The sequence below is a fragment of the Lepidochelys kempii genome, chromosome 9, assembly GCF_965140265.1.
Source record: "Lepidochelys kempii isolate rLepKem1 chromosome 9, rLepKem1.hap2, whole genome shotgun sequence".
NCBI classification, from domain to species: domain Eukaryota; kingdom Metazoa; phylum Chordata; order Testudines; family Cheloniidae; genus Lepidochelys; species Lepidochelys kempii.
Genome location: NC_133264.1, coordinates 15,935,646 through 15,962,447, shown reverse-complemented (window position 1 = coordinate 15,962,447; position 26,802 = coordinate 15,935,646). Strand labels below are relative to the sequence as shown.

At 41.5% G+C, this 26,802-nt stretch overlaps 1 protein-coding gene across 3 annotated transcripts in view; it reads right to left on the bottom strand.

Moving 5' to 3' along the window:
- Positions 1 to 26,802, bottom strand: part of PLD1 (phospholipase D1) — a 128,615-nt gene that overhangs the window by 18,242 nt on the left and 83,571 nt on the right. For 2 of the 3 annotated variants that reach the window (XM_073359380.1, XM_073359379.1), the window contains 11 exons: positions 25,450 to 25,560; positions 24,148 to 24,354; positions 22,745 to 22,955; positions 21,686 to 21,799; positions 19,768 to 19,896; positions 19,264 to 19,382; positions 17,617 to 17,730; positions 8,110 to 8,220; positions 6,580 to 6,668; positions 2,188 to 2,301; positions 184 to 233 (listed from right to left, as the gene is read on the bottom strand). In XM_073359380.1, the coding sequence (XP_073215481.1) occupies positions 184 to 233; positions 2,188 to 2,301; positions 6,580 to 6,668; positions 8,110 to 8,220; positions 17,617 to 17,730; positions 19,264 to 19,382; positions 19,768 to 19,896; positions 21,686 to 21,799; positions 22,745 to 22,955; positions 24,148 to 24,354; positions 25,450 to 25,560 (1,369 nt within the window). The remainder of the gene's footprint in view (positions 1 to 183; positions 234 to 2,187; positions 2,302 to 6,579; positions 6,669 to 8,109; positions 8,221 to 17,616; positions 17,731 to 19,263; positions 19,383 to 19,767; positions 19,897 to 21,685; positions 21,800 to 22,744; positions 22,956 to 24,147; positions 24,355 to 25,449; positions 25,561 to 26,802) is intronic. The other variant, XM_073359381.1, reaches the window with a different exon arrangement.

Genomic DNA, 26,802 nt, shown 5'->3' with positions numbered 1-26,802 from the left:
TTTTCCTTATTTTGAAGATGTTTGAAGATATTCTTGACATAATTGCAGTATTTTGTGTTACTGAAGTTTATATTAACTGGCAACTGGATGAGCTCATTTATGCTTTATAGCTAATCAATCAAAGTTTAGTGTCCTCAAGACCTAATGATGAACATCACACAGAGAGGGAAACAAAGCACTTACTCTCTGCTTTCAATTGTGCCAGGATAGAATTCTCTCCTCTGCACATGGTCCTGGAAAGAATTAAGGCGGCAGTTACAAATACAAGTGATCTGAAGCAATGACATATAATTAGGTATGTGAAGTTAGCGATACTCCTAATGTGCTAATCACAAACACAAGACACATTTTAAGTATCACATAAAGAGAAGAGCTGTGACATTCTCAGAATACATTTTTCCTAAACAAATGTTAACATTGGTGTAGGACACAGAAGGCATAGAAGTTCGTATGCACCACTATGCACCACATAGAAGTTCATCGGTCACCTTATGCTGGGGAAGGTATTGTTGTCTACATGGGGATAGGTTTCAGAGTAACAGCCGTGTTAGTCTATATTCGCAAAAAGAAAAGGAATACTTGTGGCACCTTAGAGACTAACCAATTTTGCAAAAAGAAAAGGAGTAAATTGGTTAGTCTCTAAGGTGCCCCAAGTACTCCTTTTCTTTTTACATGGGGATAAAAAACCCACATCTGGCCTGGGTCAGCTAAGTTGGGCTAACAGGGCTGAAAAATCTCTGTGCAGACATAACCTAAGTACGATTCCTGCCGATCACTGGACTCTCAGTGTTGGTCCCTTGGTCTCACCACCCCTATGGTAGCATAGCTCTCTTACAAACCCATGCTGCCTTCAGCTGTCCCTCCCCCAGAAAGCAGTCACAGCAGTGCCACTTCCTTCCCCTTTCAGAGCTTCCCCCGCCATCACCCTTGTGCTGGGATTGCTTCTCTCTTCTGAACAAGGAGAGGAGAGCATCGGGGCCCAAGGATCAGAAGGGATCTCTGAGTAGTCCAAGCATCAGCTTTGAAAAAGACTATGGGGAAGAGTTTTAAAGGCATAATTGGTAGCTATGTGCCTAATCCCCAGTTACTTTCATTGGGATTTAGGGCCTGCCATCTGCGCCTTTGAAAATCTCTCTCTTCCCCGACCCCACCCTACCGCCAGGCTCTGTGGATTGCAAGATTACAAAACTTTGAGGCCTGCCTCAACCTTTACTCCTTGCAAAGTGATATATTTAGCACCATGAAATATATTTGGTGTGGGTCTTTTAGATGGGGCCTCCTGTGCTCTGTGTGAACATTAAATATCAGTACTTATGCATGTATTTCCTGGGTATAATATAAGTGCCTGTGTTTGAAAATGCAGCTGGTTATTCCTCTCAGGCTGATCTCAGGATCTGTGAGAGATATCTGCAAGAAATTCAAGCTCTGCAGAGGAAACCTAACTAGGAACCCTGACAAAAGCAATCTGTGAATTTACTTGGCTGACAAAACCACAAAACTCTGAGCTCCCTCTGCTGGCTGGGCAGCAGGACAGTCAAATAAAACACTCGTCTCTGGGCTGAATTGTCATCTTTAATGATGGTGGAGCTCAAAGATAGAGTTGTAGTGCTAATATTTGTTGTTGAACAAAATAAAGCCATATTAATTTCAGCTCTGTTGAAACCACGGGGAAAATTGATACTAAAATACTGTCAGGCTTCTAAAAAAATATCAAAAACAGACGGATAAACTAGAAAAAATGTAGTGATAGCATCTAAATTCCTAAGAGAAGGATGGAAATGTCAAGTATGAGTAAATTAAGTGTACCTCTATGTGCTTGTAGAAAAACTTATTTTGGAGCCTTATGGTGCATCCAGAAAGCAGGCTAGATAATAAGCTCAGCAAGGATTTTATTAGCTATCTCTAAGACCAAGGTCACTATTGCAAATAACAATAATATAAAAAACTGTTGGTGTGTTATGTAAAAACTGTACCACAGATAAAATAGTTCATTTTCTTTCCTACATACTGTAATTATGTACAGCGCCAAGCACAATACGGCCATGATTCTGATTGTAGCCTGTGGTTATTACCACAGTACAAAAATCATCATCATCATCACCATCACCACCACCACATCAACAAAAGCATGGAGATCACTATAAAGATCTCGGAGTACCATGTCCTTTTTTTGACTGTGCACAGTACCTGTAGTTGAAGTGCATTATGGCCTGCAGTGCATTCCCACCTCCGGTTGAAATATCTCCTTCAAATCCAGGCAACAGCGGGATCACCACATACACTCGGTATCGGTTTTTTTCCCTAAAATAAATAATCCAATAATCCTTTGGGGATATTTTCCTGCAATTTCAACTTCTTTTCACCAGTCTTTATTAATACTAAACTTCCATTATCTTCACTGGCCCCCATTCCACTGACTTACTCCTATGGTTTCTGTAGTGGGCTTCTACTTCATTTTTAAGGGAGTGTGAGTCAAATGCATTTTTGGTTCAGGTTTTCCTCAGTTGTGGTTAGTGCTACAGCATTTATTTAAATGCACATGCAACAGAAGGTGTAATTTACTAAGAACTGAAAACAACAAAACCAGGTGTAGAATAAAAAGAAAGGTTGGGACATATTCATTTAAATGTAAGAGGTATGGTTTGCATCACAGAGATGCAAAGGTGAGGTAATTTTCTTGATTGTTGTGTCTAGCTTTATGGAAATAAGTGCATTTGAGAACCTCAGTTTAAATGGACAGCACCTTATTGAACATGGCTAGCAGCATAAATTATTATTGTAAAGTCAATACAAGCATGAAAACAAAATTAAATCTACAGTTTGCCTCCTTTACCAACCTTGTCCCTGTTTCCAAGCTGCAGATTACATTGGGAGAGGAGATAGATAGAAAACTCAGTGCACTGGCCAGCTTTTGATGAATGGGCCTTCCCAGAATATTTAGAAAGGGCAAATATTTGCCCTCATACATCACAAGGGTTCAGTTTTCAAGTATCCTTAATTGTGATCTGATCCTGGATTACCACTGACTTGCTAAATCCATCCATTTTTGCTTTTTCTTTGTTGATAGTTAGATGCTTATCTTGAGGACCAGCCAATTTCCCCTGTGGCTTAACTCTAGAGATGCCTTTCAGCCTGAGTAATCCAAAATCACAGTAGGGTGCCAAACAACTGCAATTTCACTAATTAAAATTCAAATGCTCCCTGGCTTTAGATGCTTTTTTTACCACCTTGAAAATAATGGTGGATAATTTCTGATTGCCTAAATTATCAAAGCCCAAATTGTTTTGTTACTGTACTCTATATGTGAAAAGAATCTTATTTAATTTACTCATCACTAAGTGGCAATGTATGGAGAAAGCCATTTTAAGAAACAGTATCTAGGTGGACCAGTTTACATTTTTGTTAAGACCATTTTTTCCTGGTAAATGCTTAATTAGCTTGCACCTTCCGATGAGAGACCAGAATAATGGCCAGGGAATCAAAACTGGTTCTCGTGTGACTACTAGTACATGTATCAGTGGAGGAATTTCTGCTGTTAATGGAACAGCTACCATGGTGGCCTGAAATGATTGCCAGTTGCTTTGGATTATCAATAGGATTACTCATGCTTAAAGCTAAGCATATGCTTAAGCACTTCATGGTTTAACAAGCATGTGTCATTTGCAATCTCACTATTTGAATAAGACAGTGTATTCTTTAGTAAGCAGAAGGAAGTACAAAGGGAATACAGTACTGAAGGAATCTATTTATCCTAGCTTAAGCTGTCAAATGTTTATAGATAATATTTTAAACAGACAGCACCTTTTGAACATGGCTAACGGCACACTATTTTTAAAGCATGTTATTTTTAAAGCAAACTTTAGAAATGATTAAAATGTCTCGTTTGCACATTATAGAACAGATGTAAATTGCACAGATTTGGAAATTAAGGATATACTTATTGATATTGATGAAAATATACTGTATTAGGAGAAAACATACTTATAATCAGCTAGTTCTTACACAAAACCCAGTTTGCTTATCTAAACATATAATAAAACCTACTAAAATATGCCAATGAAACAGAGGAGACAAGGAGAAGAGGAACATTATGAACGTGGAAAATGTTTTGTCTACAGAATAGAGAAATAGGATACTTGATTGGGAACACTCCACCAAGATCTTCCATTTAGGATTAAATATCTGTGTGCCAGCCGGCCTTTCTTCCTTTCCCTATGGAAGTTACAATGTATACATTTCATATGGAATAAGTAAGTGTAACATTACTTCTCTCTTCATCCTAGCCAATGCCAAACACTTTATGGCAAATGCCATCTGAGTGATTCAGCATGGACTTGATCTTCTACTCCGTTAAGTCAGGAGGTACATACCCCGGTGGTTCAGGAAGGTTTGTCCTGCCATGGCAACATTACTATATATACTTGTGCTAACTCTCAGATGTGCAAGTACGTATACATGAACTGGGAATCACACCCTGTGCTCATAAGGTAGATGTCACCTAAACAGAATATTTTCTGCTAGCTCTAATGTAGCTGTTTAAACTATGAAGTGGAAACCCAGTCCAACAGTACATGTTAAAACAACCTATTACATCCAGTCTTGGCAAGATAAATATGACATTATGGATAGGGAAGAAATCTTCAATATGTTTGGAATGGCTCTCCAGCTTAACAAGACTATGCTGGTAGATTGAGACTATGCTGCACCACAATGGCCAAATGCCAGGGAGCCAGAAGCACTGGGTTGCCATGCAAATACTAGCACTTTTGAATACTGAATGCCATTGTGAGGCACACTGCAAAAGCGAGTAAATTTGGTCAACAAAATATTTCTGGCTTTGATGTATATCCAATTGCAGATGCAGGATCAGATTCTTCTCTCACTGATTTTACCCAAGTGTAATTCCATAGACTTCACTGAAGTGAGAAGAGAATCAGCCTACAGGCTTTTCTCCATAGCATGGTACAGTTACCTTCACTATACATTGCTCACTGACCATGTTCCTGTATCTATCCCCAAGTTGTCCCACCTTCTGGTTGTTAGGTAGACCGTGGTGTTCATGTTGAAGCAAACCAATTTCTCCACTGTCTGTCTTTCTTCCATGGTGTTTCTGACCACTTCAAATCAGATTCTGACCTCACACTGGTTTGCTATCATCTTAATGACTCCTGATTTACACCAATGTAAGGAAGAAGAAAATCAGACTCTCCCTTTCTCTCAGGAGTGTCACTTCCTTCACTTGTCTGTATTTCATATTGAAGCGCTGAAGAGAGTGAAATTGAGATGACTCCAATGGGTTTCTGAGGACCTTAACACCTCTGAAAATCAGTTCATACATGCTTATGCATCAGAGGAATATTTAGAGACCAGATATTGCAAGTAAATGAAACTGATCCACATGCACAGTGAAATGCACAAGTGTTAGCTGAAAGGGGGAAGGAAAAAGAGGAAGGTTTCCAATAAACTCAATCCAACACCGTAGGGTATGACAAATGTGTTTTAGGGTATGTCTAAACTGCGTAAAAACCCCATGGCACCAAGCCTGAAACCCAGTCAACTGACTCAGGCTAGCGGGGCTTGAGCTGCAGGGCTAAAAATAGCAATGTAAATGTTTGGGCTTGGCCTGGCGCCTGGGCTCTGAGACCCTCCCCCCTCGTGGGGTCTCACAGCCTGGGCTCCAGCCCTAGCCTGAACATCTACACTGTAGTTTTATAGCCCCGCAGCCTGAGTCCTACGAGCCTGAGTCAGCTAACCCAGACCAGCTATGGATCTTTTATTGCAGTGTAGGTATATCCTGAAAGATAGACACCAGAAAAACATACCTAAGCAAAGCTGTCCAGGATCATAGATAAGGCAAAACTAATTCCTTTGTTGCTAAACGCTCCAATTAGACACGTGATCACTGGACCAGTTCTTACGTGGCAGCACTAAGATATCTGACTCTGATCCACCCATGCAACCTGCTGTAACTACTGTACAATTTAAAATACTATGGTTCTCTTGCAGTGATGTGGGGATTGTAAATATCCTCCAGCACTTATCAGAGAAGGGGCTGGCAGTGCAGTAATGGTTTAAACTTGAAGCACCGTCAAATTCCTCAGAGTATGGCAGCTTTCACTCTCCCCATTTAAAAGCAATCCTGTGCATAGAGACCTTCAATAAACCATGTATCCAGTTTATATGATTAAACTTACTTATGTATAAAGTTGAAGAACAGTTACAATCATGAAACTAATGCTGGCAATGGACCCATAATGTTAGTTATGATTTAGCAAATACAGTACCAACAACTTGCTTTTTGACTGAAGTAACATATCTTATAAGGCCAAATTCTACACTCAGCAACACCAGTACAAGTCCAGAATAATGCTGTCAACTTCAGTGGAGTTATTGCAGATTTACATTGGTGTAACAGAGCAGAATTTGGCCCAAATAAATGTTGCCTCTGAGTAAGGACTGTGTCCCTTTACGTATTATTTAAACTGTGTCTTACAAAGGCAGTCTGAATTCCATTTACAGTATTTTTAATATCATCCTAGTAACAACAATCTGACAGTTCTTTTGAAAACAAAAAAATACCTGTGTGCTTTAAGAATTCTCCGAGCGATGGTATCTCCAATCTTGTTAGAAACGACTTTGTCATCAGCACAGCTAATAAAAAATTGGTTCTAAGGGAAAAGTGAACACAAAGAAATTCAGAATCATCTCACTGTCTTTTTGTCAAGGATGATGGTTCAGTGGTTAGGCCTGGGACACAGAGTACCCAGATTCACTTTCCTGGTCCACCACTGACTTCCTCAATGCCCTTATACAAATCAGTTAGTCTTTCTGTGCCTCAGCTCACCTTCTGTGAAATGGGGATAGTAGCACTGTCCTGCCTCACAGAGAGGTTGAGAGGATTAATACATTGAAGATCGTCATGCATTCAGATACTACAATAATGGGGGATGGATAGATAAATAAACAGACATTGGGCTGGGGCCCCATTTTGCTACAGTTTGAAAGAAACATTTTTGCTGAACACAGAACAGCAATGACACAATAAGATCACCGGGTTTAATCGCTACAAAATCTCAAAACCCAGAATGTATGATTTTTGTTAGGATAAGAAAAAAATTAAGTGACTGTTTTCAGCATCAGCATAGATAATGGCTTCAAATGAGCAATCCTCAGAATTGTAAAAAAAAATAATAATAATGATAATCAGATTTTGTGGCTATGACTAAGCATGAAGCATACGCAAGTTAGAGGCTGCTTCCCAAGCATGTAATTATCTTCAGATAATTATTTGGCATTATTGCCATTGTGAAACTCTTACTTTGACACATGAGGTGAAATCCTGTCTCATTGAAGTCAATGGGCATTTTGCTATTGACCTTACTGGGGCCAGGATTCACCCATGCTGTCTACAAAGTCATAAATGCTTTCAGGGTTGTGGGACTATTCTGAGTCAAGAAGCAAATAAAGCTACATCCTGTACAACGTTTTCCTGGATGGCTATGTATTATTTTAATTAAATGGTGTCTGTGTGTGCGCTCAGGGGGAATAATTATTCTTGTTTAATCTCCCTCTTTAAATACTACCAAGTAAAAAACATCCAAACAATAGATGGAAACAGATACAGCATAAGTGTCTCCATTCAGCCATTTATGCCTGCATTTATAAAGCCATTCATACAGAGGAGAATTATGCAAGTTCTAAGATACTATTAAGTGAGTCCACTGCACATCGATGGGAGACCAAACACTTTGATATGTAGAGCTGGGAATGTAGCAGAGCCAAGAAGGCAGTTGGAAGAATATTGCATGGGAGACAAAAGTTGCTAGAGGTTCTGGAAAGAGAAACAGTAACTGAGTGGCCTTGTATTTTAACCCATCCTTAGAGTTCTGTACTGGTACATTAATTACTGACCTGATCCAAAGCCTATTCAAGTCAATGGACATAATCCTATCGACATCTGGGGGCTCCAGATCAGGCTCTATATTAATATTAAAGACTCAAAATTTACAAAAGGAAAATAAAATAAAGAACTATGCTGCTGAGGGTCACAGGATGTGCTCAGCACTTCATTGAACCAAACTGCCATTATCTTGCATCCTCGGTACTTACTTCGATATAGATGTAGTGTTTGCTGTTTTCTATCACGCTAACATAAGCATTGTGGATGGATTCTTCATGATACTTGATACCAGCTGACCAATCTGCAGCAGAACGGAGCACCTGTAAAGAGAAAGATTAGCTGTTTTAGTTCTGCCCTGATATAAGATGGCATTGGCGCCCTTTACGAACTGTTTTGTACTGGTTGGTTTATTTTTCATGATTTCACTGACTTCTGTAACACGCATAACATTTGCTAATTACATGTTATATGTATAACAAAGGGAAATAAAGCTTAGAAATACTGTTAAAAAATTAAAACAATCCGATGAAAATATAAAGGTCTCGATTCACCATTTTGTTACCCCAATTTTATGCCAGAGTAACTTCAGTGAAGTCAATGGAATTACACTGGTGTAAAACTGGAGACACAGAGCGGCGAATCTGGTTGCAAAACTCTATTACTTACTGTAGTTCTTGTAATGCTGAATTGCCTCAAATATTTTCTCAAAACTTGACCTTGAGCTCATTGAAGTCAATTACAAAATTCCCATTGACTTCTATGGTGCCAGATGAGGCATTTATTTCTTATGCACAGAGACACATGCCATCAATTTTACAGCTGAAGTGCCTACTGAAATCAGTGAGTTTTGCCCAAAAACTGATGGTGCATTATAATAAACAGGCCAATGGCACCAAATTTTAAACAGGAATGGCAGTCTCTGCCCTAAACAAGTACGGTCATTTACATTTTTATGAAAAATTCTTCCAAAACTGGTCAAATTTGTCAGATTTGTGATTTTTTTATTTTAATTTGCAGTAGGTCAAACTCACAAGAAAATTTTTTCTGACTGTCAATCAGAACAGGCATTTCTGAAGTAACAGGCGTTTCAAGATTCTCCGAGTATATTATTACATCCCCAATGTAGCACGAAAGCTTTTGTCAAAAGGCTACCAAACTAATATGGGAAATACCCTTTGCTCACATTCTCTCCCATGTTTAATTTTGTCCTTTGCTGAAACTCTGGTCTGTGCTCTCTCATAGTTTCCTGCCTCTGTTACTATAAACTCCTACTCACTGTCCTTTCCCCAATCTCATCTCTCTCTAGTTCAGTGTGTGCAAACTCCCACTGCCTAGATAGCCTTCCCTACCTTCTGCTCTGACCACGCCTCTCTCTTTTTGAGATCTCTCCAGTGGATTTCTCTTCTTCACCCATTTCTCTTCACCCTGGGCTCCACCCAAGCTCTTTCCTCACCATTTCATTCCTCTCCTTCATGCACACCACACCTATGCCTGGAGGAACCCTTCAGTCAACATGATGGCCACTATCTTGGCTAACACTGGGGACTGAACCAGGGACCTGCAGAGCTAAATGCACAAGTATCTACAGCTTGAGCTAAAGGGGCAGGTCCTGAGCTAAATTATCATAGCACAACAAGCTTCAATGGAGCAATGACAATTTACACCAGCTAAGGATCTGGCCCCTAATCCCTATGGCTGAGATCTGTACCAGACTCGCACACTCTGTTAGGGAACACATCGCACACATTGATCGGTGGATTCCATATTTCCTCCAGATAGAAAAAGCTCATCCAAGTGTCTGAGACTCACAGCAAAGTCAAATACTGGATAAATCCCCACTTCTGTGACAGCTGTCATGTTGGCCAACAGCAGGGATTAAACTGGGGACCTCCTGAGCTGAAAGCATAAATTACTGCAGCTTGAGCTGAACAGCCAGCCTCTGTAGCCAGAGGCTGTAACAAGCTCGCATCCTTTATGGATTGGGCGCAGACGGTCACATTACCCACACTGACCAGTGGGTTACATCAACATGTGTTAAGTGACTTTCATGGTATGCTTAAACTCTTTGCATGAAGCCCACCTCCTTCTTCAAGGTCTGTGCCTGGCTCACATCCACATGTGACTTCATGAGCATCTACATTTGAGTACAAAACTACTACTTAGCATTCATATGGTGCAAATGTGCTGGGCAAACTAATTCCTGAACATCCCTTGCAAGAAGCTGAGCATCCTGGTCTCCTACTGAAGTCAGCGGTATTAAGGTTGCTGAGCACCTCACCGATAGCACTCAGCGGCACCATTCTCCCAAACAGCTCTGAGCTCCCAAACAAACCCAAAGAACCACCTGGGGGAAGGTATTATCATCCCCACTGCATTAGTCAAGACATCAAGTCAGCTGTTCTAGATAGAAAGCTAGCTGATTTTTTACAACCCACAGCCCAGTCTACATGCTGTCTTGTGAAACTCCCTTTTCCTGTTGCTGGTTGGTTTCTGTGTGCTCTCCAGTGCAGAGTTTCTTCTGCAGGCTTCAGCACTGAAGGAACCAGCCATGATTCCTTACAGAGAGCCATTGGCAGCTGCAGGAGCCAAATGCTAAGTCTAGGAAACAGTTTTGCAGCAGAGAATTCTTGCTTTTTGGTATCTGGCCCCCTCACAGTCTGTCTCTGGCCAGTGGGCCAGCATTGCCTGCAAACAGTTGTGTGATGAGGTAGGTGTGAAACTGCACATTCACCTAAGATAGGATCAGTTTGTTGAGGGTGTAGTTTGCCAAGTTGGTCGCATCTTATTCTACGATTTATCTCCCATTCTAGTCATGGGCTATATTTTCTGATATGTAAATAACAACGTACAAATCAACCACAGATGTGTTTAAGATGCGTTTAATGAAACAAGAATGTCCCTTCCATGTTCTAATACGTTTTAATAAATATCTAGATTTTCTTGGAATTTACAAATAGGAATACGTGGGCAGCATGTTAGCCTGCAAAATACACTTTTTAAACTGGCATGACTAATATAGATATATTTCTAGCACACACTAACCCAGACAGTGTGACAGCCAAGGAAACCTCTGACCAAGTGAAAGTTCAGGCAATGGCTTAGCATACCACGTGAATCCAAATGGGATCGCTTGGATATCACCTACTTAACTTCCTTTTAAATGTCTGATTCATAAAACCCTTATCGGTCAAATAGAAAAAATAATACCCAAGGATGAAGAATTATCCAGATGACAAGGACTCTCGAGAACCAGGTCTGTAGTAGGTCTAAATGGGCTTAGCTCCATGGAAGTCAATGGAGCTATGGTGATTTACACCAGGTAAGTATCTGGCCCTGATTATTTTATATTTAAGTGAATGGTGTTACTTTGGATTTGCAGTGCTGCAAACAAGACAGCTTTCAAATACATTAGGAAAAGGAGTTTAAAGAGACATTCAGACCTACCATAGACAGTGTGATTCATTGATCAAAAATATAATTGTTAAGGAACTCGGTAGTCCTGTATCACTATCTATACAGGGGATTGAAGGCAAATGTCACAAGAGAGGAAAGAAATTTCAGAAGGAAATCTGGATTATGCCAAACCAAGTGAACAGAAAGTAAATCTGATGAGTGAAAAAACCTCCAGAGCAGAATGGGATCCATCCCAGAATTTTAAGGAAAGTGTGAAAGAACTTGGCAAACTTTTAGCGGATGTATTTAATAATAACTCATTGGATATGCATAGTTCTATTTCTATCCATAGTATTCTTACTCTGGAAAAGGACATTATTCAAAAAGACAGCAACCATCACAATATGGGACTTGAAGAGCTTTGATATTTAAGCAACAACTAGAGAAACTGTGGCTGACTTTTTTGTTTTCTTTTGTTTATTAAAGAGTTTCTCTGAAAAACAAAAAGGAGAATTGAAGAGAGCATCTCATTGAATTACACTTTGTCCCAAAGGACTGTGAACTAATAAGACAGGACACTGCAATGATATTCTACTAGTAGAACTGAGGGAAGGAATCTTAAAGGAAATTAGTCTGCTTACCTGTGATGAATAGTGGGCATATAAAAAATAACATAGCCAGGGTAGCAACAAGAATAACTCATTTTAAAAAGATGACACTATTAAATTATACTTCCACCCATTTTAATGCCCCTTTACACTACCAGAGGTCCTCTTGTACTTGAGGATCAGGCCCTTATGTTTTAGAGCAAACTTACACAGCCTAGCCTCTTGGGAGTATCTGATGATGTCTGGGCAAGGAGGGAGCAACCACCTCCTGCTGCTGCTCGAAATGATCTTTCTGTGAGTATGGGGGAAAATGCTGGCTGCCCAGATGGCTTCTGCTGCTGTGCCAATGCTCCAGATGATGAGCTCCCAATGAGCATCAATGTTCTCTACTCTTCTCTGTTCTCTCGTGCTGGTCACACACTCCTGGGCCTCAACCTCCATGCCCTGCAGCAGTGAAACTCAGAGCTCAGCTGCCTACCCTGGGTTTGCTGGTGTAGTTGGCTGCAAGCAGCTGAGCTGCAGCTCCTCCATGAGGCTTCCTTACCCTTCCGTTGTGAAGGTGCAGTGGCACAGTGCATGCAGCCCACGGGCCAGAAGCTACCGATGCAATCTGCAGCAATTAGCAGCAGGGAGCACATGGCAGTGGGCTTCATGGGTGCCAAACGCCAGCCCTGCATGAAGAATTCGATCAAAAATTAAACTCTTTTATGAAAACCTTTGTAAAATATTCAGAGTAGCAGCTGTGTTAGTCTGTATTCGCAAAAAGAAAAGGAGGACTTGTGGCACCTTCGAGACCAACCAATTTTATTTGAGCATAAGCTTTCGTGAGTTACAGCTCACTTCATCGGATGTGAATCCACTGAATGCATCCGATGAAGTGAGCTGTAGCTCACGAAAGCTCATGCTCAAATAAATTGGTCGGTCTCTAAGGTGCCACAAGTCCTCCTGTTCTTTTTGTAAAATGTATAACTCTCCTCTACCAGTGCTTTCAGAGCACCTGAGCCACCAATATTTAAAGGATGCTTTAGAATAGATGGCCAACTTTCCCAGTGTCCCCAACAGAGTCATTTCTGCTTTCCAAATAAGTTGTTCAGTGCTGGTACCGTGTATGCAATGATTTCAACAGCTCAAAAAGCCCTCCATTAGCAGCAATAGTTGCTGTTCTGCTGGAGACAAGGAATAAATCAATGTGGGGTTGTTTTTTTTTTCATTTTATACTTGATGTCATAAGCCTCTCTCGATTTGAAAAATGCTTTTACCGCTCAGAGACAAACTAATGGTAGGCTAGAAAAACTATTCAACAAGAGAACCTCCAGATCAGAAAGAGATTGATCACTTTCAATCCCACAGCTTCACAACTAGCCAGTCAAGACGCCCCCTCTCCTTTTAAATTCTCTTTTATCCCCTCACCAAATCATCACACCAGCTTGACAGGTCACACCATTGTTGCTCCAAACTCTAAAGGAATTCCTTCTCTGCCATTCCTCCCTGTAGCAAAGTCCTTCAGTTAAAGATAGAAGTTATTAACTAAAGCAAATTTGAGGGTTCCGCTTCTCACTAAAATCAGTCAACACGAGTCCAGCAGGGTCACATAACACACTGATAACAGTTTTTAAAAAGATACATTTCAGGGTAGACACACGTCCAGCCATCTATCTATGGTACATTTATGGCCTCCATTACCATAGTAGCTGAGCTCCTCACTATCTTTAATGTATTTATCCTCACAACACCCCTGTGAAGTAGGGAATTACTTTTATTCCCATTTTGCAGATGAGGGACTGAGGCACAGAGAGGCTTAGGGCCAGAGTTTCAAAGGTGCCTGAATACCTTTAAAAATATGGCCCTAAGTGACTCACTGAACATCACACAGGAAGTTTACGGATGACCAAGGGCTTGAATCCAAGTCTCCCAAATCCTAGGCTACTGCCCTCACCACTGGAACATCCTCTCTCTTGTATGCATCATCATCTTGGTAATTTTTGTATATTGTAATGAACTGGCTTGTGTCTGCATGCGAACATGTGTACTACCACCCTCTACTGGATGGAACCAGAACTGCTCAACTCTGTATCATGGGAACTATACTGTTAATAGTAAAATGTGATTCTCCTTTAGCAGGTGTCTGTGCCTTTGAAACAGGAAGATTTCAGTTGCAACCCCATTTATTTCATAAAGGTCTGAGTGGTCACTGTATGCACGAGGGTAATAACTGAAGTTTAGGTTGCCACAGATTAATTATGATATGTACGTGCTCTGAACTTTCTTTTAAATTAATATTTACTTATTACTAATGTGTAATCTACCACTCTTGTCAAATTGTCCTCTCCTTTCAATGCTTTCAAAATTAATAAACTGAAATGCAAAATCCTTTAGTTTCAGAAAAAGGGTCTGCATACTACTAAGACATATTAAACAGAAACAAGCACAGGTGTTCTCTTCTCTCCCTCCCCTAAGCTCTGCAGCCTCCCATCACTCATGCAATTTTTATGCAGGTGCTGTCATCCCTTTAACCTCTTTAATCCAAGCAACACCACCACCACCAGTATTTGCTGGGAGTTATTCCATAACTGCAAACAATACGTACTGTGGAGCAAATTTCTAAGAACTAATACCTTGGGCCACTCAGGGTGCATGATGTTTCATTGTGTCTTACAGTATGAACAGCGTGTGATGTTGTCTCACCATGTCATAGACTTACTGTGTCTTGCTTGGATAATAACTGGAAATTACAGTTGGAAAAACTGAGAGTGATTTTAGTTTGATGACTCCCTGTCAAACAAGTTTGGCTCATGCAAAAATCAAAGATGCTATGATAATCAAACCCCAAACTTTGAGAGAGGATGTTTGACTCAACCCACAAGCTGTCTAACTCCCTCCTTCCTTTCTAACTCCTGTCTTCACATCTTCTCCCATGAGTTCCCTCAGGACTGACTCAACTACCCCATGATGCAACTCAAACCCCACCCAGACCTGTTCTGTCATGCTTTCACCCTGTCTTCCTGCCAACAGCTCCTTACAACACACTTCTTCCAGAAGGCCTATGAACCCCAGTCCTCCCCTCAAAGAAGTGACAACAAAAGAGAGGGAGAGAGCAGACCAAAACCTGTGAAACTAACAATTAGGGGCCGCTATGATAATACAAATAAAGCATCATGGCTCAGTCAGTAGGCTTTCTGTGTCCATGTCTCACCCCCCACTCATCCTTCATCTAATCAAGACCAGAATTTCAAAAGGGCTCAGTCAATACTCACAACTGGAGTCAGATTTTCAAAGAGAGAGTTCAGCTCCCATTCACGCAGATAAAAGAAGTGGCCAGATTTTCAACAGTGCCCAGCACTCAGCAGCTCCCATTAAATCTGTCCATTAGATTTTACTCTTCTTGGAGCAGGGGAATTTGTCTCCCATTTGCCAGTAAAAGGACTCTACCCTACCACTGGTGCTATATAAACAATGATAATAAATGTTTCTGGGTTTGACCCATCTCTACTAGTGGAAGGATTTACATAAAAACATATCCTTTGCCCTTCTGGGTAAGACTATAGGTACGCTGTTCATGTCTCGAACCATCACTGCACTCAAACTGAAAGGTAAATGAGACGCCTGCATCCTGCCCACAGTTACACTGTTTAGACAGGCAAAGATCAGCTTTTACATCATTGGAGTGTCTTGTGGTTGGGAGCTGATAAGAAAGAGAAAGGCAGGCTCCATGATGGACTCAGCTGCCTCACTACCATAGTTGGAAATACCAGAGGTGATGCACTGGGTATTTACACAAGGAAGCTAAGTAACCGAGCTGAGACCCTGGGTGTGTGCATGTATGGGGCGGGGAGTGAGGGGGCAATTAAAGGCCAGATTCTGACACTCCTACTCAAAGGGGGCTTATGTGACTGCGATGCGGCGCTCATTACCTGCAGCCCTCTCCGTCCGATCTCTGCCTGCAAAAGCCAGAATCTCCACCATCATCAGTAATAGATGTCGAGTCAGTCATTAACCTTCAGCTATAACTTCAACACACATAACTTCTTTTATAACACTGCTTAGTAAACTGCATTTCCACTACCAGCCAGAGCTCCCTGCACTTGAGGTTCCTTGTATGGTATCCTAGTAACCCAGCTTCCTATTGTGTGCGTTTCCACTTCGACAAACAAATCAAAATCAGGAAAACAAGCACATTACAGAAGAAGAAGCTGCCAGAATTACAGTATGTGCATGCACAAACATGCTTCAGAGCTGGAGTGGGTCATCTTGCAAATACTGACTAAGAGGCTCTCCAGCCCCATGCCTGTTTCTACCACACAGCAATATAAATACTACTTGCTATGTGCAGGTACATTAGAAGGGATATTGCACTTCAGGAAGATTCAAGGGAGAAACCACGTTTGCAGCAAAATATGTTTTTACATGTATACAGCTTTATGCAGCTCACGGATGAGCCATGCTAACAGCTCTCAAAAGGCTGCAGTCTGCCATTAGAGATGAGCTTATGCGTAATTTGCAATGAATAATTTACAAAATGTCTATAAGCAGATCAAAATTTTCTGGAAATTTATTCATTACTGGCATTTCTCAACCAATTTCTTTTTTTTTTGCTTAGTGTTTTTTCTGTTGATTGATGGTTAATGGTTCACTGGGTTCGATACTTAACATTCTCTTATTAAAGCTCTGCTGGTGAGTTGTGACTGGTCACATAAGTCACCTGAGTATTCATTATGTTTTCTGATTGGATCAGCATAACTCAACATCAGGAGGCAGGGTCGAGAAACACACTAGAGATTCTCAGGATGGGTCTAGGCTAGAAAATTGCACTGGTGTGACTGACATGGTGCAAGCTGTAACAGTGCAGACCATCTTCACTGGGCATCCTAGTTCTGGGGCATACAGAGCACCATATCCATGCATGCGCGCACCACCACCATCACCCCCCCCCGCCACACACACACACACACACACACAGAGCGTCACACAGCATTTGCTGCAAGTGCTGCAGGGTCTCTCAACACTTGCATCTACCCCACAACTCTCCATGTAGCTCCCTGCAGCAGGTACCTAATGTCAACAGAACACTTGCACCAGTTCACGACGGGTCTGTCCATCATGAGGAGCAGCATACTTGCAGGTGGCGGGGCAGAGAGTTGCCAACCTTTTCTCAAGCTGCTGCCAGGTGGAGTCTGGACTGAAGAACTTATTTCGTGCACCCTAGACACTTTTTTCCTGCTCAGCTTTGACCCCCTGTATCTGTATCTCTCTCTCTCTCTCTCTCTCTCTCTCTCTGTCTCTCTCTCTGTCTCTCTCTCTCTCACACACACACACACTCGTCACTTCCTAGGCACAGTCATTTCCACCCTACATTCCTAACATGTCTAGTTCTGCTGTTTAATAATCACATTTAACATACACATTCTGCACAACTCATGGAGTTTAAAATGTCATTTGTATAATTCATCTTACATACACTGAACCCGAACCTCCACTGCTGTCAATCAGTCTCTCTCTGCTGAAATCAATGAAGCTACACTGATTTATACCAGCTGAGTATCTGGCCTGCTAAGTTGCATTTTAAAATAAAAAGTAGTTTAAACTTTAAATCCTTTAAAATCTTGTATGTTTCAGCTGGAAGACTACCAAGGCCTCCTATTACAAAGAGCTAAAAATGAGCCCAAGTGCCAGGAGGTTCTTCATTTTAGGATTCCGTGAAATGCCATTTACACCCACCTGTACATTGGCACATACAGACTCGGGCACTTGATACTTCATCTCACTGGCGGTTCGCTGAGATTTTGGCAACAGGAATGGGTAGGACAGGGATCTGTATTTGGGCTTCATGATCTTCAAAAGAAAAAAATGGAGGACACTGCATTTTAAAACACATTTTTTTCAGATTTTTATGTTGAAGACTATTACTGGTTTTTATGCTCCTCTCTTAATACAGAAAATTGGGGAGGAGAATGTAAAGTTTTTCATATTCATAAACTCAATTCCTGTTCTGAATAGTTCTGAAAATATTCATGAATTCTGTACTCTTCTGTGAAATGTGCTCTCAGTATCTTGAAATGTAACTCTCATACCAAAAAGTCTGTGCAGATGTCAGGCTAACAGTATGTTATGTCTATTCTTTGCCATGCATTTGCAGTTTGAATGCACATTTGAATATCACTCAGGTTTTGGTCAGGGGAATATAACCATACGACCATCCTTGTTCTAAAGCCCCACCATAACTGGAAAGGACACTTTCTGTCTGAAAAAGTCATACTGATCGTTGTTCGAAGTAGGACCTAAGATCAGGGCTTAAAAAAAGCGTAGTGGATATCTAGTTGCCTAAGCAGGCCTGCTCCAGAATGAACCCTGCCACTTCCCAAGCCAAACCACCTCCCTTCAATTGAAAGCATTAAAGCAGTCTCTAATCTTTAGGCAGTGATGAACTTCCACACAAGTATCAAAAAGCTTCTTCTCGGGGTGGGGAACAAACATCAAAAACAGAGGGGAGAGAGAGAAGGAAGAGGGAGAGCAAATGAGGAAGAACAGAGGGGACTCTGTTGCTCCATTAGTCACCATCTGCCTTGGCAATAGGGCCTACTGGCCTGGTCCCCAATGTGGGTTGCCTTCCAGCCTGCCCAAGGCTCCCTCATCATCACGGAGGGTCCTTAGCTGATGGGATCCTAGCCAGTCCTCTCCAGTGGTGAGGACCCTATGTGTTTGCTAGTTGAATCCTAGTGACTGGATTCCCAGTAGGCTAGAGCTCCTCTGGTGATTGAATCCTTGTTGCTCCAGGTTCAGGTTGGTCCAGAACACTGGCAGATTCCCCTGGTTTCTTGGCCCTGAAAATCCTGGTTATTGCTAGTTTGCCCAGGTGGCTGGATCACCCGGCTGTGGCTTTGGCCTGACGGCCCTGGTCTTCTTTGCTCCCTTTGGCTGTAGGATCACCAACTGAACTGCTCCGTGTGCCTGTCTGCTGCTTCGCAAGAGGGCACGTTATTGGCTCTTGTGCAGGACAATCTCCCTCCCAACCAGCCAGAAGGAACTGCGAGGATAGCAGCACAATGGCACTCGCCCCTTGGCTAACAACATCCCAGACCTCATTCTCCTGTCACACCATTTTCCACCTACTAAATTCAAATTATACCTTATTTACACTGGCGTAATAGGAGAATGAGAGCACCTATCTTCATTACTTGCCGTCAGAGTCAAAAGTTTTTCAGTGTTGCTGGGACATTAGGGCAAGCGAATATATACTTTACCGGCCCAATCTGGCAAATCTTGACTACCTGGCATAGCATTTATTCCTGCATATAGCCCTACATGAGGCATCTGCGAAGCATTCAGATTTGAGGGCTTGCAGGACCTATCTCATTGCACACCTACCTTTGTGAAGTTCCAGCGCTGAATAAAGTGTCGAGCAACATCCCGTGCAGCTTTGCCATGCACAACTGATGAAATATCATGCCATGGCATTCTGGGTGTGGTGTATCTGTCAATGAAATCTATATGGACAGGGAAAAATTGCTATAGTTCATCTCAGATCAGTATCAGACATTAGTTAAGAATATCACAGCATCTCTTCCTACAAACGGAACCTTTCCAGAAATAAAAACTAGCAAATAAGGAGTTAAAATTGGGGAAGATCAGCTTGTGGGGGCTGGTGGGCCACAAGCTCACTTATCCATTATTGTCATAGATATCTGTTTTTATTACCTTACTTTGGGATTCTGCTGCCTTTTCCCAGCAGCCAGACCAGGTGGGTCTCGTTAGCTCCAATTCAGGAGGGTAAAAAGGCAGAGAAGCCTTCTAAGGCAGTAGAGGCGCTAGGGAATGAGACAAAGTGTCTTGCAGGGAAAAAAGTTGGTTCCAGATTGCAATGGCACTTACCAGCAAAGGGTTTGTCGAGTTGAACCCAGTCTTTAAAGACGAAATTGCAATAGTCCTTTCCATGCCAGAACCTGGTCTCCCCAAGAAGTTCTCCAACACCAGTCTTCAAGCTGCGGATTGATCCTTTATCTGTCACAGGTTTATAAAGTGACAAAAACATATGCTCTAAGGTTGTTTTTAAGACTGCTCTCAACACAGCACAGATGAGAATCACACTTGAATAGGAAACTATTGGCGTAACTTGCCAGTCTTAATAAGCTAAAGTAATTTTCCAGTTAAGTCTCTGTTTCCCTTTTACAGTATAACACATCTGGTACACAATCAAGGGGGATTATATAGACATGTTTTGTTACTGGTAATGGAAGCTAGATCTGAATCCTTTCTGCACTGGATTGAAAATTTACCCTTCAGCTATTTGTCATCCCACAATAACCTGCAAGGAAGGATACCTACATTGAAAGCATTAACAAGTGTAATTCTGCTCTCATATACCACTGACTTCAGTGGGAGGTGGGACTTTATATCTGTATGCAGAAGAGAGTACTACTCCTGTATATTTAGTTTGTACTAAAGTATAAATTAACTCTAACTGCAACTTACATTTTATAGGATTCATGATTTTGACTCCACAAAAGGGTCTCTCCACTGCAATTTTAGCTAGCACAAAGATGGGTCTCTTCCCTTTTTCCAGTGTCGCTTTAAATAACAACTTCAGCTTCTGAGACTGTGTTACATGTTCAGCATGTGGATGCAGAATTTCAGTTTCATGGTGAAAACTAGGGCCTATCATCCTTGCAATGACTTACATGCAAAAATTACTCCCGTTCCCCCAACTCCTTTCTTGGGATGTACACCTCTTTTTGTGAATGCCATGAGCATATAAATGAGGAGTAGTGTGATCCCTTCCACCTCCCTTCTAAGAAAACAGGAAAGAACACAATGGATCAGATCTATGTTCTAACTAGTCCATATCCTGTCTCCGACAGTGGCCTCTATCAGATAGCTCAGAGAATAGTGTAACAACCCTGACTGGACAATTATGCCATAACATATCTACAAGGAAAGTAGAGGCTTGAGGCAAGAGGCTTGATGTCCCCTACACATTTTTATCCTATATATTTTATTTTTATATGATCTGGCCAAGGTTTACACTATGGGGATACTCAGCTCTCAGACAGTAACTAAGTATTTGGGATCAGTCACACTCACAGCCAAGATGAAGTGAAAAACCCTACCGTTATCTAGTTTCCCCTGCATTCTCCCATGACATGTATTCTCTCATGACAACTGACCTGTTCTGCACTGCCCCAGAGAAAGCACAATCTTCAGCAGCACAATCTATTGTCATTCCATGGATCAAAATACAGGTGATGCTGATATACTGATGATGTGCACTCTACTACCTGTCTCACCCATCCACAGAAAACTCTGACTTGGAGAACGACAGTGGCCAAATCTTCATCTAAATGTAGGTCTGGCAGCGTATACACTGTCATATTCATGAACTTTTCAAGGCTGTCTTCATGCACTGGGCTGACTTTAAAAAAAAAAATCCATTCTGGATTTAAAGGTGTTACTAATTTCAGTGATATTCCCATTACTTTGCATGAGGAATACAGCTGGAATGAGTGGAGCTGTAGAACCAGAGTGAAATTCCCAAGTCCACCTGCTGTAGTTGTTACATATTTATCTTCTCACTTATGCAGCTTCCTAGAGTCTTTTCAGAATCAGCCTGTGAAGAAAGTGATTCTGCGAGGGCCTCTTTAGAGGGGAATATGACAGAGCTTGAAGGTAATACATATACCAAAGGTGTAGAATGTCAATCCATAAGCCCCACCTAACTCTCACCATGACTGGACAGCAAACAGACCAACAGTAAAGCCTGCAGGTAACTCCACCTACGTGGCCCTTCACTTACCGTCCTCACACTCAGTGAGCCCTTGTTTGGACTCAGTGGGATGATGAAACATTTTCAGGTGGGGTTTTAAACTCTGGATTAGATTCTGCTGACTTCTACTAGGATTACAATAACCTGCAGAGAGTCAAGATGCTCCATTTACAGGGAAAGCGCATTAGAGATTTTACCATATGAGTTACGCAATAGTGTTTAAAATAACTTGCAGGACTTCAGTCTAATCAACTGTAGAGAGTCTGAATAGAACATTAATAATGGTACAATGACCATGGGCCAAATACAAGACCTATTAGATTTTTGAGCACAGATCGGCAAATATTCATGTTGCAAAACCACCACTAATGTATCCTCATATTCTGAACTGGCTCTGACCATAGGCAAAGCATTCTCCTGCATATCATTCCTACCAGAGACATAAGTAATCTTTGTAAAGTCTGAAATGCCCCCTAGCACAAGACCCCACCCAAAAACAGCTCTTCCACTGCTTCAGGCTGGAAGGCTCGCTAGTATGAATTCTGGCTTTTGAGTGCGCCTATAGTGGCATCCTGTAACTTCAATCATGCATAGAAGTAAATGTTGTGTTCACATATTCACTCTCTAGCACCAGTGTAAATCAGGAATAACTCCACTGAGTTAAATGAGTTAAAACTTAGTAAAACCAGTGCAAGTGAGAGCATAATCAGGACCATAGTATCTTCAGAAATCCTGCTTGATTGGCTATAATGAATACGATGGAAAAATGCCAGTATCTCTGCTACAAATGTAAAACGTTCCTAGCACAAAATCCACGTACCTATCTATACATACATTACAGCACATAACACACCACATACACGACACCATATTATAGCATGGTTTCCTCATTTGTGGTCTGGGGCTGTCCCCTAACCAAACTGAATGCCATGCTTGTTTTGTGCCAGCTGTTTGTTAACTAAACACAGACACATTTAAAGGCAAACTCAAGGCTTCACTAAACAAAGTACCCTTCTAGCAGTTTAGGAAACCATTAACTCTCCTCCTTAATTATACGCTCTGTAGGTAAGGCGGAAAAGTATTACTTACCTGACACACTGTCTATACTGCTCACACTATCAGCATGGTGTAGGCCGTGCTTCTGGAGATGCTTATAAATGCTGAACCTGGAAAATTTTTTGGGTTTTCCTATTCCTTTCATTCGTGAAGAATCGAGTAGGTCATCGCTATTTCTGTGCTGTAGCAGGTTCCCCAGGGGCTGAGTTTTCAGGGCTAAAGTTTCAGTGGACTCAGCTGTAGGCTTAAGACACAAAGGATACTGCTGAGGGTGATGAATGGAAGATTATCCATTTAAGTTACAGGAGATCATTCATATCACAGGTATTGAAACATTCACAGGGCCAAGTTCTGCCCTACGACATGCAGACACAGCTCCCATCAATTTCAGTGGGAACTGAAAATGTGTCTCACAGAGATGAACTTGATGTAGTGACTATTGAGGCTTTGCTTAGCAGAAAACAAGTGAATAAAAACAGTGCATTCTGCCATACACTGCCTGTAAAACTATTCTGGCTTACTGCATATTTTCCAAAGGTCTTTATACACACAGGCTCCTTTTCATAAAAAAATAAATAAAAATTCTCTGTTTAATTCAGTCACACAGGGCCAGGTTTTCAAAAGAGCTCAGTTCTGTCTAGTCTACACAAGCTCAGTTCTTGTCTACAACACGCAGCTTTTAGCGACAAGGCTATGTCGACACAGCCTTGTTGCTAAAAGTCAGCGTGTGTAAACGGTCTTTTTCGGTACTTTGTCAGCACTTTTGCCAACAAAATACTTCCAGCGGTGTTAGCTTTCTCGGCAGGAGAGTGCTCCTGCTGACAAAGCCACATTCACACTGCCACTTGCTTCGGCAAAACTTTCGTCTTTCAAGTGGGGGGGGGGTGGGTTAAGTACCTGTGAAAGACAAAAGCTTTGTTGACAACTTCGCAGTGTAGACAAGTCCTTAGGTACCTAAATAAGGGTCTGATAGCCAGAGGTATTCAGCACTCAGTTGTTCCCACTGTGACAAGTATGACTAGATTTTCCAAAGAGCTTAGCACCCAAGATGAGCTCCTGTGAAAACCTGGCTATTTAGTTTGGTGCCTAAAATGGAGCTGAATTGTTCTGAAAATCCCTGAAGGATCATTCAATGCTCAGCTACTGCACTCACTACACCTACAGCTATTCCTCTCCATTCCTGCCCCGGCCCTGCAGCTGAGCCACGCAGGTCTTAACTGGCACGGCCTTTCTGGCAGCTGAAGGATTTGGTCCTAATAAGGGACCCATTTTGTAAGCCACATTGAAGTCCACAGGAATCCTGCACATGCAAAGGCTACAGACTCATGCCCTAAAAATGCAGAGAGAAAGACTTGCTTATTTCCATTTTGCATGACAATTGCCTAGTGTACACAGCATTAAATGTTAACAGCCACATGTACAGAATTCACTCTTACTATGAGATTCACTGTCGATGTGGACTTTATTCCTGCAATTCGTTTCACACTGCCAACGTCGGTCAGCCTGTGTTCATCATCATCCCACCTCCCATAGGCCAAGTCAATACCACCAACAAATGCTACAGACTGGTCAATGACAATGAGCTTCTCATGATGGGCCCAAAGGTACACTGAGGATGACACGTGATCTGGATGCCTCATCACCTAAATAAAGAAAAATCACTGAACTCAGCTCTTATGTAGAAGATCAGAAACAATTCTAACCAAGATATTATTTAATATCTTTGCCCAGAAGGCCATGGGGCTTTAATTTGACCCATAATACATACCAATGTCCAAACAAAGTGCTTTTTTTTTTTTAGGACTTTGTCTACATTAGACAGTTGTACCATTTTAACTACACCGGTATAGTTAAAGTGGTACAAATCGCCTAGTGTGGACACATTTACAATGGTATAAAGGTGCTTTCTACTGGTACAGCTATTCCCTTTTAGGAAGGGGCATAACTATACTAGAATGAGTCACCTTTATGCCAGTATGGCTGTGTCCACAGTAGGGCTTTTGCTGCTCTAAGTATTTCAGTAAAAAAGCTGGCCATTTCATTTGATAGTTAGTTTGTTGATGGCTATTTCAAACCAGAGTAAATGAGAGGAAAACCAGGCTCATTTTCTTTATTTCTGAAAATGAAAGAGTGTGATAGATAATTTCAACATTTATTTATTTCAAAGCATAACTGCAAACATTGACTTGAGTGGAGTCACGCCTGGTTTTAAAACAACGGGCGATCAGAACCAGGCCCAATACATTTTGGCATAAAGGGATGCTGAGGAATGTGGATATAAGTGCACATATTTTGGTAATTTTTTTAAGGCCAGACACTTAGCTAGCTCAGTCTGTGTGTGAGCAGAAAGGATGTTTCCTCAGACCCACATCCAAGTGTAACTTTCCACTTGCTCTAACTTCATTAACTTGCCATATAAAACAAAATTATTTTGAACTAGGTAAATGTTTTGTGGATTAATGGAACCTTGTCAAGGCTAAGCTAAATATATTTATATATAATTATAACTTAGAGGTACCTGAGCTGCCACAATCAAGTACAGTGCCCATTATAGAGTAGAACCAGATGTGGATCTGTCTTCAAAAAATATTCTCCCTTGTAATGGTGATTGCAAACTGCATTTCCCATTCATTGTCATGAGTTTCCTCATCTCTCCCCCAAATTTGGAAAGCTGGTGTTAGACACACAGGGCAATGAACATGCATGTATTTCATAAAGGTTACATGGTATATGAATACCTTGATGTTCGGATGTAGGTGCATTAGGGTCCGCTTGCTGTATTCACTGTTGATTCCTAGAGCAAGCTCCACCTCTTTGTAGAGCATTACAAAAATTCTCACTCCTTGTTGCTATTAGAAACGAGAGTAAATGCATGGCAAGCACATACTGAAATGGATATAACAACAACAAAAGCAAGAAAACCCCAGACTTCTGGATTCAGTGGGATGGTAAGCTAAGGGGAGTGCACATGTTGTTGTTGTGGGAAAAGCTCAGGTTGAGATCATACATCCAACAGGTCAGTTCCCGGTCGGAGGCGCCGAGATTGATCCTGAAATGTGCTGAGCAATCTTTTTTTTCTGGCACAGGCTGATCTCACCTATGCCTAACTCAGACCTCTGAACTACAATGCCAAGAAAGCCAGCTCGCCCTGCCTGAATCTGTAAGATCAAGTGAGTGAAAACATTTTAGGTTTTTTTAGGATATTTTATTTGCAGGAATTGTTTGAGTGAAAATATCAAGACAGAACCCTCAGCTTGTTCATTCCTAACACAGTGGAAGACTTCAGCTTCCCTTTTCTCTCTGCACTGCACTTCAGCGCTTCCCTGAAGAGTTAGCTGTTCAATCTGGACTTCACCGTGTGAAGCAGCAGTAGGCCTGGAGGTGCCATTATTCAAACAGATATGAATACAGTCCCTGCCCTGAAGAGAATACAACACAAGAAATAGCACCATGAGATTGTAAGACCACAGACATTGACTTTTAATGCATTTCCGAGAGACTGGACTTCAGGTTGCCAGTGTCCTTCAAATTGTGTAGGACTCCTCAAAGCCTTCAGAAGGGCATTATTGTGCAGATGTGTTTCAGAACATGTGCTACATGAAAAATATTTCATTTTGAGTCAGCACCAATCTTACAACAGGTTCCTTTACTTTACACACTTCTAATGTGCCTTTTGGAGGCTCAGTTTTGCCACCCTGACACATACTGAATACTATCTTCCTCTACATCTATCTTCCATTGGCTTGCATATTTCTCTTAGCACAGTTTGTCCACACATATGGGGCCAGATCCTGAGCTACTGCAAAGCAGTGTAGCTCCATTTACTTCAGTGGAGCTATGCCAATTTACACAAACTAAGGATCTTTCACACTGACTTAAAAAGCCACTAACCTGCATTTCTCTAAAGCTTCTATTAACAGTTTAGACCCTCTCCATGTTATGGGCCATATTCTACCCATCAAGCCAATGGCCAATGAAGTCCAGTGAAGTGCTTTGTGGACATCAGAGTATAGCTTTGCTCCTACACAGTTACCAGCCACTTATGGGCCCATGTGTGTCAATTATTCCTTCTACACACTATGCAAATACTT